The sequence below is a fragment of the Plasmodium fragile genome (assembly GCF_000956335.1).
Source record: "Plasmodium fragile strain nilgiri unplaced genomic scaffold supercont1.58, whole genome shotgun sequence".
Classification (NCBI taxonomy): domain Eukaryota; phylum Apicomplexa; class Aconoidasida; order Haemosporida; family Plasmodiidae; genus Plasmodium; species Plasmodium fragile.
Window position 1 is genome coordinate 23746 of NW_012192638.1, and position 13176 is coordinate 36921.

Below are 13176 nucleotides of genomic sequence, written 5' to 3' on the forward strand. Positions count from 1 at the left end.
ACGGCTGCGTCGTGCACGCCCGCAGAATATGTTTGTTGCGGGCAATCCAGTTAATCCAAGTAGTGTGGTCGGGGGCCCGGTTTTAATTCCCCGGGTAAGGGGATGGAAGGAGAAAAGGAGTCTCTTCTTGTTCTAACTGTATGGATTCCATACAATTCCATGGATCGGGGTCATGAGGTCGACAAGGGTGCGTTGGTAACTGTATGTTTTCCATACAATTCCATCGGTCCTGTTCGTTAGGCGCAGCACGGTCCGTTGCTAACTGTATGGTTTCCATGCAACTCCATGGATCGGGTTCATCTTCGTTAGGTGGACAAGGGTCCGTTTCTAACTGTATGGTTTCCATACAACACCATGGATCGGGGTCATGTTCGTTAGGTGGACAAGGGTCCGTTGGTAACTGTATGTTTTCCATACAACTCCATGGATCGGGGTCCTTAGGTGGAGAAGTGTCCGTTGCTAACTGTATAGTTTCCATACAACTCCATGGATCGGGATTATCGTCGGTAGGTACACAAGGGCCCGTTTCTAACTGTATGGTTTCCATACACTTCCATGGATCGGGGTGCTCTTCATTCGGTGCACAAGGGTGCGTTGCTAACCGTATGTTTTCCATACAACGCCATGGATCGCAGTCATTCGGTGCACAAGGGTCCGTTTCTAACGGTATGGTTTCCATACAACTGCATTGGTCCTGTTCGTTAGGTGGACAAGGGTCCGTTCGTGCGATGTCAGTGGGTGGATCGACGGTGGAGGAAACATTGTTTCCTGGTAAACCGTCGTTTGGGATAGCATTATCCGGGGAACTACTATGTCCGTTGTTGCCCCCCATAAACTCTTCAACGAGTATCCCGTAAAACTCGTCTTTGACGTTTTCCCACTCGGCTTCTTCACATTCGTTGAGCACTTCTAGATGTAGCTCGATAATCGTGCGCTTATGCACGCGTGGGGCGCGTCGTCGTCGGTCGGCAAATTTATCGCGGCGTCGTTCCCTAACCATGGTGTACCCGTAATCGGGTGGCGGCAGTTCGCCGCGTTGTAGATGGTCCAATATGTCTTCGTCGAGTGGCGGTGACGGCACGTCACGAACGGTTCGATATGTTCGTCGTCGTTTGTGGCCGAGGTAGGCAAAGTACTAAACAGAAAAAGGGGGGTAAAGAGGAGGGTGAGGACGGTAGGATAACAGGAATGAACGCGGGTGTAGGAGTATATGGATTAGAACGATCATATATTGGAGCCGGTTGGGATGTGCTGCGGTATAAACATCCTGCACATGCGGCATGCCCTCATTGTCGTATATACTTACCTTCCAGAGGGAATAACCAAGAAGGGCGACGGTGACGGCGGAAAGGAAGAAGAGTAAGGGAGTAGTGGCGGTAAGGACAGTGTTCGTTAGGTCGGGGACAGCATAGTCACGTGGAGTCTCACCCGATGAACTGACTTCTCCATCTGCTGGAACCGGTGGTACGAATCCTCCTGTGGCACCTTCTATGTTGAGTGCAGGTGAGGGAAAGTTAAATTGAAACTGTCCACTGTCCTCCGAGGATGCTCCCCCTGAGGCTCCAGATGTTCCTGATGCTGATGCAGGCTTATCTGGGTTGTTTTTTCCTATGCCCCAAAGATTAGGGTCCGTATCCAACACGCTCCAGAAATCATTACCGTCATTCCATGTGCCTCCCGGTGGAGGGGGGTCATCATTGCCGCCATCAACGACGGCGTCGCCGGAGGCGGCATCGTTCGTGCCACTCGTGTTACCGTCCCCTGCTCTTCCTGTTGATGGTGTCCCTGCCTCAGGTGATGTTCTTGTTGTTTCTGATGATTTTCCTGTAGCACCTTCATTGGACGGTGCCCCCGGTGCTGCTTCTGTTTCTCGTGGTGGCGCAGGGACCGTTCCGGCAGTTCCTGAAAGAAGGTTTGGGGAAAGGACAATGATGAAATGCAAGGTTGTGTGAGGTGATTGCCCGGGCACACGGTTGTTGTGGTTCGTCGCTGGATGGTTGGCCACACCTTCGGCTACACGGTCGGCACCATGCTGCCACGGGGATGGAGCCAGGCGTCGGATGGCAGGAGACCGGCCGGGGCACACGAGCCGCACGCGGGTACGGGGATAGGGTGCCACCCCGGGGAAAAGACTCTCGCTCTCTGTCCCGCACAACACACAACACACACACACAGTGTGTGTGTCTGTCGACGTCGACGTCTCTACGTCGCTCTACCTTCCGCGGCGGTAACTCGACCTCCCGCGGCGGACCCATCGCTTGGCCGATCGCTCTGCCGCTTTCATTCTCATTCGACGTGTGGTTTCTCTCGCTCCGTGGTGTCTCTCCCGCTCTCTCCGGAAGCTGTTGTTTTTTTTTGTTTTTTTTTTGTCTCTCCCTAAGTACTCGTATATTGTATAGTTCACACTCTCCTGTATTGCCTACTACCATGTAAGGAGTAAACTTCTCCTCTGCCTTCCCTAACCTGAACAGTCGGACGAAGGAGTCTGCTGGATGAAGCTGACGGACACACTGGCTCCAGGGGTGGTGGAAGAAGTCTGCGTGACAGTACGAGTACAGTTAGTGTTATCCTTACCTGGACTGTCCTTGGATGCCTGCTTTGGTGCTGGTGTTGTTGCCGCGTTGCTTGTAATCCCTGTACCTGAAGATGCTGGTGATGGTGCTCCCTGGGGAGAGATCGATGCTGGTGGCGATGATGGTACTGGAGATGCCGGTGCCTGTGGTACTGATGGTAATTCTGGGGATGCCGGTGCTTGTGGTTGCGATCCTCGTGCCGATGTTGTGGATCCTGGTGGTGTCCCTACCGAGTCCTCCGCTGCAGCAGTAAAGCAAGGAAGATACACGACAAAATGATACATAAAGCACACAAGTGGTACAGAAAGAAGGCGCCGGAACGGTGCGGTCAGGTAGCGGCAGCAAGCGCACGGTGTTAGAGAGCGCGCACGTTGTTAGAACAGGACAACGATAGGCAGAAAGGGGGGCGCACTCGGTGGACTGCGTACGCGGTGCACTGTGTTAGGCGGCAGCACGCGTACGGTGAGGTGAACTCGGTCGACTGGGTCGGGATGGATGATAGCAGTGCAACTTTTATTCGTGGTCGCCGTCATCTCGTCCGTTATCTCGTCCGCGACCGCTGCCGTGGCCACTCATCTCCGTCCGCGCCGCTACCGCTGACGTCGTCGCTGCTGTGCGGTTGCGCACCGCTATTGCTGCCCCGTGCATTGTTGCCCCGCGTGTGCGTTGTTGCTGGTGGCGGCATGCCCATGCGCAATCGTATCGGTGGCGGCCGTATAATACGTGTTGGGCCGTATCGGGTCGCGCATTCGTGCTTTCTCCCCTCGGTCCTTACCTGGCGATGCCTTTGATGGTGTGCCGGTGGCCGGTTGGGACGATTCTGTGCCGCCCTCGTTGCCGGATGGTGCTGGTGTGCCGCTGTCGACAGAGTTCGATACTGTGGCCTTACTGTCGGCACCCTGCGGATCGCTACTGGAGACGTGTTGGATAGACTCGATGCATGCGTCATGGTCCTTCGCGCATTGCACTGCGGCTTTCTTTACCTCCTCAACTATTGTCTTCAGCCCTTGGCCTAACTCACGTATAGCTGCCTGCTCCTCGTTCTTCAGTTCTATCGGTCCACCCATGGCATTTTCATCCTGCGTTTTCCCCACAAGTTCGTGTATACTCTTCTTACATATGCTTTGTATTCCTTTCCCTGCAAATTTTTTAGTCAAACTCGGTTTGTTCTTTAACCAGTCCTTAATCTTCTCTCCCATGTCGAAGTCCTGTATTTTTATGTTTTGAAACAGTCCCTGGCGGCACGTCCCCTTTGTGAGTAATCCAGGTTGACCTGACTCCAGCTCTTTCATTGTTTCCCATGCATAATATACACCCATTTTACTTCTGCATGTAGATTCGTTCAATATGTACATGAATATATTTACTATTGCGCACCTTATATGTTCCTTCAACGCTGCATTATTAGGGTCGGTAGTTTGCGAACCGGCGGACTTCGAACTCCACGCATTCATGAAAAATAATGCTCGTGACATGAGTGTGCACATAATTCTATCGCCCACGTTAGCTACGAACTTTGTTTCTCCATGGTTCTCTTTCGTATAACCCTTGTTTAAACAATTAGATGCATAGATGTCTAGTTCCTCATTTTCCATATATCCCACAAATTCGTCGAGTAGCGCTGTTACATCCTTCCCTAGGAATTCCTGTATTATGCATAAGGAACATATATGTGTGTGCATAAGTGGCCACATTATCTGTCTCTTGCATGTTCATTCACATGTGCCCACACTGTTGCACGTACTGCACGTACTGTATCTTCCATATCGATTCATATGTGCCCACACATGTGTACGTGCTGCACGTACGATATCTTCCCATTGTGTAAGTAATATAGAATTAGTGCACGGTCGCATGCGTACAATTATATATACAGGCAAGTATGCATACTATCATATATAGAGGCTGTTATAAGTACACGACGCCCCGCGATGTTAATCTTAGTAAATTACCTGATACTGCTGCGGTTTATCCACTAGTCCCCTATCCTTCACATACTGTGCCAATATATGACCTAACACTAACGCCATTGTGCCCTAAGATCATAACGTGGACATCTGAATTACCCTTGAATCACTAGAGCGTGGTACATATCTTGCACAACAGCATCGCTCAGAAGTTGTTGTGCACGCTATAAATTCCTGCGTCTGCTGTACGCATTAACATCCGCCTAAATATAACTGTACCGTCCACATGAAAAGAAGGGGTATGTATCCGTTTATATAACCTATGCACACATATACAATCCTTATAGTTACACTAGGAATTGGGAGCATCGCAAGCGCAAATAATGAATAAGCTGTAAAGGAAGAAGATAAATAAGACAGAACTAAAACAACGTAAAACAGAAAAAAAAAAAAAAAAAAACGAAATCAAAAAAGGGAAAAAAGAAAAAAAAAGTGACCCCAAAACAACATATTCCTACAAATTCATAACAACATACTCTGCACAATATAGAGAAGACGCGCTCGCTTCCACAGATGAACAATCTCCCCAAGTCAAGTACCAAAAAGGACAAAAGAATAGAAAGGAAAAAATAGGAAAAGTACACTACACTACCGTACACACACAAAATGCGTCATGAATACGTCTTTGTACACCGGTGTAGGCTAAACCGCAGTAATAACAACAGCATCAATGCGGTTGCCGTCGTTGCCGCCGTCGCTTCTTCCGTGTTTGCCGCCGTGGTCGCCGTCGTTCCCGCAGCTACTTCGTCGAATCGTTTACTCGAACGCCGTAATCGAACCGCTTCACTCGGCTACTTCGTCGAATCCGTCTTACACTCGGACAATCCGTGTACCCGGCCACGTTTGCTCGGAGACAATGGTCCTGCTTGGTGCACGCGGCCGCTTTGGTCGACGCGTTTGCTCGGAGAGACAATCTCTCCTCCTTCGTACACTCGGACAATCCGTCCCGCGCACCGCGTCACTCGGATAAGGGCGTTTACACGGCCGCGTTGGTCGACGCGTTTGCTCGGAGAGACAATCCTGCTCCTTTCTGGCACTCGGCCGCTGTGGTCGACGCGTTTGCTCGGAGAGACAATCTCTCCCTCCGTCTTACACTCGGCTACGTCGTCGAATCGTTCTGACACTCAGCCGCGTTGCTCGGCGGCGCTTGCTCCGTGAGACAATCCTCCGCCTTCGTGCACGCGGGCGCTTTGGTCGACGCGTTAGCTCGGAGAGACAATGTCTCCTCCTTTCTTACACTCGGACAATCCTTCGTCGACACCCGTTACGCGGACAATTCGTTTACCCGGCCGCGTTGCTCTGCGCGCTTGCTCGGAGAGACAATCTCTCCTCCGTACTTACACGCGGCTACTTCGTCGAAACGTTCGTACACGCGGACCGATCCGTTTACCCGGCCGCGTTTGCTCGGAGACAATGGTCCTCCGTGTTTCACGTGGCCGCGTTGGTCGACGCGTGTGCTCGGAGAGACAATCGTCGGCCTTTCGTACACTCGGCTACGTCGTCGAATCCTGCGTACTCGGACCGGCCGCGTGGGTCGTCGCGTTTGCTCGGAGAGACAATCTCTCCTCCGTCTGGCACTCAGCTACTTCGTCGAATATTTCTTACACGCGGCTACTTCGTCGAATCGGTCTTGCACGCGGCCGCTGTTGTCGACGCGTTTGCTCGGAGAGACAATCTGCTCCTTTCTTACACTGGGCCGCGGTGGTCGAATCCTGGTTAAACGCGGCTACAATGCGGTTTACCCGGCCACGTTTGCTCGGACAGACAATCTCTCCGTCCTTTCTTACACTCGGCTACTTGGTCGAATCGTGGTTACACTGGGCTACATCGACGACAATGCTGTACGCGGCCGCGTGTACTCGGACAGACAATCTCTCCTTAGACTCGAATGCGTAGTCGCGTGCTATATGTGTGCTGCACTATACCCTTAGAATGCACGTGCGCATCTGTTAATAATTAACTTCACATAAAGGAGAATACTACCCCTTCATATTATTCAGTTGAATCTACATTTTATATGCATTTAACCGGTACCACCCTGTCCCCATAGTTATATTAATAGAAGTGGACTACACAGAAAAAGAACAAAACAAAAGCAACAGTAAGCAGAAGAGAGCAGAAAAAAAAAAGAACGTATGGAATAGTGCAAACAAGAAATATGTTGTGTATATCACATAATGAAGTAAAAGTGGTGTACGGTTAGCATGCGTTATGTCGCATGCATGGGCCCCGTCATCCTAATGTCACAGTTGCTGCAATAGTTCATCCACATATAACTCGTTCTCCTTCAGACGGCTTTCAAGCTCGCACTGTTCTATGACTAATGCCAGGATCAGTATCCATGTTTGAGCGGTTAACGGTTTTTGCATGTAGCTTTGCCGATGCAGTTGCGAGCGCGGTGCATCTGTCACTCTGAGCACGTGTTCTGCTGCCATTACGTTTTCCACTTCTAAGTGTTTTGCTACTCGTTGTACTTCGCGTTTGTGCGAGGCTGTCTCCTCCTCTACATTATTCAACAAATGTTGGCACAACTCCTCCGTATACATACGCATTTGCCGATGTTGTTGCGCTACCCATTCTTTCCACAATCGCAGTGTGTTCATGGGCGGGGTGGCTGCTTCACCGAATTCACGCTGCCCGTTGTCTTCGTCGGCCGCCATGTGCTCGCGCACGTATTGTTTCCATTCCAATTTGAGGGCATTAAACCACGGCTGCGTCGTGCACTCCTGCAATAGATGCTTGTTGCGCTCAATCCAGTTAATCCATTGGGTGCAGTACGACGGCGCGGCCCCGTGGTCGGAAGGACGACTGTTTTGTGTTTCGACGTGTATGGTTTCCATACAACGCCATGGATCGGGGTCGTTAGATGCAGAAGTGTCCGTTGCGAACTCTATGGTTTCCATACAACTCCATGGATCGGGGTTATCTTCGTTAGGTCGACATGGATCTATGCCGTCGGAGTCAATGGGTGGATCCACGGTGGATGAACCATTTATCCCTGATAAACCCTGGTTTGTGCTAGGAGCATCCAAGATGCTACTGCACATAATCGGGTCCCGCATCAAGTCCTGCGCAAACTCCTGCACGAGTATGTGCAAATAGTCGTCTTTGACGCTTTTCCATTCGGTCGCTTCACATTCGTGGAGCACTTGTAGATGTAGCTCGATGATCGTGCGGCGATTCACGCGTGCTTGCCGTCGTCGTGCGCCGGGCAATCTGCCGGGCTGCCTATCCCGAACCATGGTGTACCAGTAAGCGGGTGGCGGTAGGTCGCCGCGTTGTAGATGCTCTAGAATTTCTGCGTCGAGTGGCGGTGACGGCACGTCACGAACGGTTCGATATGTTCGTCGTCGTTTGGCGAGGTGCGCAAAATACTAAGCAGAAAAAGGGGGTAAAGAGCAGGGTGAGAACGGTAGCATAAAAGGAATGAACGCGGGTGTAGGGGCATATTGGTGCGAACGATCATATATTGGAGCCGGTAGGGAGTTTCTGAGGTATAAACATCCTGCACATGCGGGATTCCGTGGTTGCCGTATATACTTACCTTCCAAAGGGAATAACCAAGAAGGGCCACGATGACGGAAGCGAGAAAAAAAAGGGCGGGAGTAGTGGCGGTAAGGACCGTGTCGGTTAGGTCAGGGAAGAAGGGGCCATCGTGTTCCACATTGTGCGGAGATTGCCCCTTTGGACCTGGTGTGGGACCTGGTCCAAAGTGTCCCCCTGCACCGATTACATTTATGGCAGGGTCCAGTTCCAAGGCAGTATTCATCCCCGTGGTGGATGATGGATCCTGCTTAGAGGATACGGGAACCTGAGTGTCAGTTACAGAAGTACGAGGAGCAGCATCCTGTTTGTCTGTAGCAGCAGCAGGGGAGGAGGAGCCGGACAACTTAGGGCATGTGTTGTCAGCAGTATCGAATAAACCAAAGCCACAGTAATCTGCCCTGGGGTTTCCGAGTATTCCAGTAGTATCTCCTTGATCAGGATTTGTGGCTGCGGTGCCGGGTTTGGGTGGATTGAGAGGAGGGGGGTCATCGTTGCCGTCACCGACCACGGCATCCTTCTGGTCAGGCGTTCTACCGTCCCCTCGTGTTCCTTTTGATATTGTTTCTGTTCCTGTTGTTGTGGTTGTTGTGGTTGTTGTTGGTTCTGCTGGTGATGCTACTGGCTCCTTCCCCGATGTTGTTTCCTTGGAGTCTGTGCTCTGTGTTTTTTCCGAGGAATCACTACCTGTGCGATCAAAGGAAGGGAAGGAGCATATGATGAAAATTAAGTTATGATTCGGATGGTTGGCCACGGTGCGCACGGTGGTTGGCTGGTGCCACTCCGGGAAAAGACTCTCTCTCTGTCTCACACAACACAAACAACACACACACAGTGTGTGTGTGTGTGTGTGTCTGTCTGTCGACGTCTACGTCTCTCTACCGGACGCGGTTGTCTCGGTCTGCCGCGGCCGACCCATCCCTCTGCCGCAATCTTTCTCATTCGACGTTTGGTTTCTCTGTGCGTGGGTTCTCTCTCCGTGGTGTCTCTGGCGCTGTCGCCGGAAATGTTGTTTCTGTTTTTTTGTGTTTTTTTGTTGTGGTTTATGCTTCCTAATATTCCACTCGCGGGATGCCTCGCACATAAAGTGCCCCTGTAGGGAGTAATCCCTAGTACAGTGTAATTGCAGAGGATACACCGGCGGGAGGATCATTATTCTTATACTGCTCTGTACCTGGCTCAGGGACAGGAGAATTATAATTTTTGTATCTGCTCTCAAGCTCCTCAATATCTTCAGGGGTAGGAGTCTGGTAGGAGGATGTATTGCCAGTGACTACCTCTATTTGGCGCGTTGCCCCTATTGCAATAACGTTGACGGGTTCATCATCATCATGTGAACCGGTACTATTCGTACTGGTCCGATCTTCCTTACCTGAAGTTTCAGTGCTCGGTTTAGGACTGACACCCGGTGTAGTTGCTGTGTTGCCGGATGTTTGTTCTGTCGATTGATCTGGTCCCTTTGTTCCTGCCGTGTTGGCCTCTACAGGTGCCTGTGGTGGTGGTGCCGCAGGTGGGGGTTGTGATTCGGGTGCCGGTGCGGCATCACCGGACCTGGCCACTCCATCTGCCACATACCCTTTCGTCGGTGCTGTCTTCTCAGGAACAACGTCCTTTGGAACTTCTGGTACCTGAGCTGGTGGAGCTTCTGGTGTCGTCGTTACTACCTGCCCGTTACTGCTGTCTTCTTTCTTTTTGTCCTGGTCCGTCCCCGCTACAAAAAGGAGAAATATGGTAGAAACATGATAACAACAAAGGACACAAGTGGTACAGAAAGAAGGGGCCGGGACGGTGTGGTGTGGTTCGATCAGGTAGCGGCCGGGTAGGTCGGCTGCATGCGTCGATGCAGTGGGTCGATGCAGTGGATCGAGATGGACTGCACTAGTTGAACTCGGTGCACTGGGTCAGGCGGCAGCAAGCGCACGGTGAGGTGAACTCGGTCAGGCGGCCGCAAGCGTACGCGGTGAACTTGGGCTAGATGGTAGCAGTACACTTTTATTTGTTGTTGCCGTTATCTCGTCTCCGGTGCCTCATCCTGTGCTTCGCTACCGCTACCGGTGCCGTCGCCGCCGCCGCTGTGGCCGCTGTGCTCAACGTCAACGAAGTCGTTTGCTGTGCTGTTGCGGCGCTCGTGCGTGGTGCTGTTGTTGTGATGGCGGCATCCATGCGTGCGCAGTCGTACGGATCGTAACGTTAGCGGCCGTATCGGGTCGCGTATTCGTGCTTTGTCCCCATCGGTCCTTACCTGTCGGTGCCCCTGGCGGTGTTGGCGGCTGCCTCGGGTCGGCTCGGTGGACTGCGTACTCGGTGAACTGGGGGTAGATGGCAGCAGTACAATTTTATTTGTCGCCGTCATCTCGCGGCCGCGGCATCCGGCGACCCGCTGCAGCCCCACGCACCACTGTGACACCACTGTGACGCCACGCATTCGTCCTGGCCGTCGTCGTGGCCGCCGCACGCACAGACCTCGTCTACACTTCGTCGTTGCCGCTACCGCTACGGTCGTGGGCGCACATCTGGGCTCAACGGAGAGAAGCACTGTTACGCCGCGTGTGCGTCTTGTAGCCGGTGCGTGTTGTTGTGGCGGCATGCGCGGTGGGCCGTGTGCGTAGTATTCGTAGCGGCCGTATATTCGTATGCGGCCATAGTCGGTATCGGCCGTATGTTCGTAGTGTTACAAATCGTATTCTTACGTGTCGTGTCGGTGCCGTCCGTGTTCGCGTTCTTCTGCACTTCCTGAAACGCCTCCTTTGCTTTCTGCAGTATTTGGTCTTTGGCGTCCTTCACCTTCTCAATTATCTTTTTCACTTCTCCCTCCATGTCCTTCTCTGCTGTCTCTAACGTCGTGTTCCCTGCGGCGCTCAAACGGGCTTTGATACTGGTCCAGTCTCTGTCCCCGCCCTTAATAGGGTTGTGCTCGGGGTCCAGCTGCTTAATGTAATGTGTCCATTGTGTGGTACATGGCATGGCCTCTTCCATTCTTTTTATTTCTTCATTTATGTGTGCGTGCTCCATGAGCCACTCTACTACTTTCAAATTTATCGCGTTTGCCCACCTTTGATACTCGCCGTACCCACATGCTGTGCACCTGCCGTCGATAACAGGACCCGTGAGGTCTCCAAATCCACCTGTTGTCGCGCTGTTCATTTTCTGGAATGCTATGCGAGAATACTCTACACCCCTCTTAAATCCGCGTTGCCGTGGACAATACTTTGCCTTCAGTAGATGTCCAAATATATTTGCTACTTCACACCTGAACATATTCCGTTCTTCCTGCGTGATTTGGACCCCGTCCGTGTTAGCGCTCCCAGTAGTTCCCCACCCATTTGCGAAGACCCATGCAACACTCATAACTCTGCACCTAACGACATCTGCTACCGTTTGCCCGCTATGATGGTGTTTTCCCTTTCCGAAATCATCCCAACCACTATTATAACAGTTTGCACCATATGCTTCATTGAGTTCGTTTTGTTGCTCCATATGTTCCGTAAATTCCTGCAACACTTGCTTCCACTTGTTCCATTGAGCATCCTACGTTTTACACATTAACATACAAAAGTCCTCATGAGCACGTGTTAACTATATTATTCGGCGTTAATGCATGTACACGCGCACATGTATGTGCAATTGACCTTATGAACAATTTCGTGTGCTTTTCATTCTTTTGTCCCGCTCATCCGTGCTGGGTCACTCACGTAACTTACATCACGTGGAGGCACCACGTACACCGCGTGACGCCCTTGCTGCACTATTCTTTCTCCTTCACACTCTGTCTCCTCGGTGTTCGCCATCTTCCCGTTCTCGTGTTGACCTCCTACGGCAGCACCCTGACCAGGACCCCTACCAGCACCAGATGCTGCCTTGCGCTTGGACCGCGTGGTCGTGCTCCCCGTCGCCGCGTCCGTCTGCGCCACCGGTTTCGCCGCTACTGGTGTGGCAGGTACTTTGCCGTCCTTGCCGTCGCTGCCGTCGCCCTCAACGCCGTCTCCCCGTCAACGCCGTCTCTCCGTCAACGCTTCTGTCCGTCAACCCCGTCTGCGTCAACGCCTCTCCGTCAACGCCTCTGCCGACACCCGTCACCCCGTCTCCGTCAACGCTTCTCCGTCAACCCCGTCTCCCGTCAACGCTTCTCCGTCAACGCTTCTCTCCGTCAACGCTCTTCTCCGTCACCCCGTCTCCGTCACGCTGTGTCCGTCACACGGTCTCCGTCAACGCCTCTTCCGTCAACGCCTCTTCCGTCAACGCCTGTCCGTGAACCAAGTCTCCGTCTACGCCTCTCCGTCAACGCCTCGCCGTCAAGGCCTCTCCCGTCAACGCTTCTCCGTCAAGGCCTCTCTCGTCAACGCTTCTCCGTCAACGCCTCTTCCGTCAACGCCTCTCCGTCACCCAGTCTCCATCACCCCGTTCTGCGTCAACGCTTATCCGTCAACGCTGCTCCCGGTCACGCCCCTCCGTCAACCGCGTCTCCGGTCAACGCCTCTCCGTCAACGCTTGTGACGTCAAGGCCTCTGCGTCAACGCTCTCTCCGTCAACGCTCTCTCCGTCAACGCTTCTCTGTCACGCGGCTGCGTGCTCGGACAATCCGTTTACCCGGCCGCGTTGGTCGAACCGCGTGTGCGCGCAAGAGCCGTGCTTACTGGGGCGCGTTGCTCGACGCGTTTGCTCGGAGACAATGCTGCTCCGTCGTGCACGCGGCCGCTTTGGTCGACGCGTGTGCGCGGAGAGACAATGTCTCCCTCCGTTCTTACACTCGGCTACGTCGTCGAATACTTGTTACACTCGGCCGCATTACGCGGCTACGATGCGGTTTACACGGCCACGTTTGCTCGGAGAGACAAGCTCGCCTTATACTCGAAGGCGTATGCGCATGCTATAGGTGTTGTGCACTGTACCCTTAGAATGCACGTGCTCATCTTTTAATAAATAATTTCCCATAAAGGAGAATACTACCCGTTCATATTATTCATGTAAATCTGCATTTTAAATGCATTTGACGTGTACCACCCTGTTCCTATGGTCATGTTAAAAGAAGTTGACTACACAGAAAAAGAACAAAACAAGGCAAAAGTAAACAGAAGTAAGCAGAACGGAGCAGA

The 13176-nt window shown here is 52.3% G+C and overlaps 3 protein-coding genes across 3 annotated transcripts in view; all 3 read right to left on the minus strand.

The window, feature by feature from the left end:
* Positions 1–82: 82 nt before the first annotated feature.
* Positions 83–4603, minus strand: AK88_04265 (uncharacterized protein; the record flags this gene model as incomplete). Its single annotated transcript, XM_012481875.1, has 6 exons — positions 83–1135; positions 1307–1902; positions 2464–2514; positions 2575–2814; positions 3349–4219; positions 4526–4603. The coding sequence occupies 6 exons, from the start codon at positions 4601–4603 to the stop codon at positions 83–85; spliced, it is 2889 nt and encodes a 962-aa protein (XP_012337298.1).
* Positions 4604–6783: 2180 nt separating this feature from the next.
* Positions 6784–11560, minus strand: AK88_04266 (uncharacterized protein; the record flags this gene model as incomplete). The annotated part of the gene is made up of 4 exons (XM_012481876.1): positions 6784–7914; positions 8085–8770; positions 9222–9794; positions 10774–11560. The coding sequence occupies 4 exons, from the start codon at positions 11558–11560 to the stop codon at positions 6784–6786; spliced, it is 3177 nt and encodes a 1058-aa protein (XP_012337299.1).
* A 1466-nt stretch (positions 11561–13026) lies between these two features.
* Positions 13027–13176, minus strand: part of AK88_04267 (uncharacterized protein) — a gene marked incomplete at both ends in the record, with an annotated part of 975 nt that continues 825 nt past the window's right edge. Inside the window, one exon of the mRNA XM_012481877.1 lies at positions 13027–13116. Coding sequence (XP_012337300.1) covers positions 13027–13116 — 90 coding nt within the window. The remainder of the gene's footprint in view (positions 13117–13176) is intronic.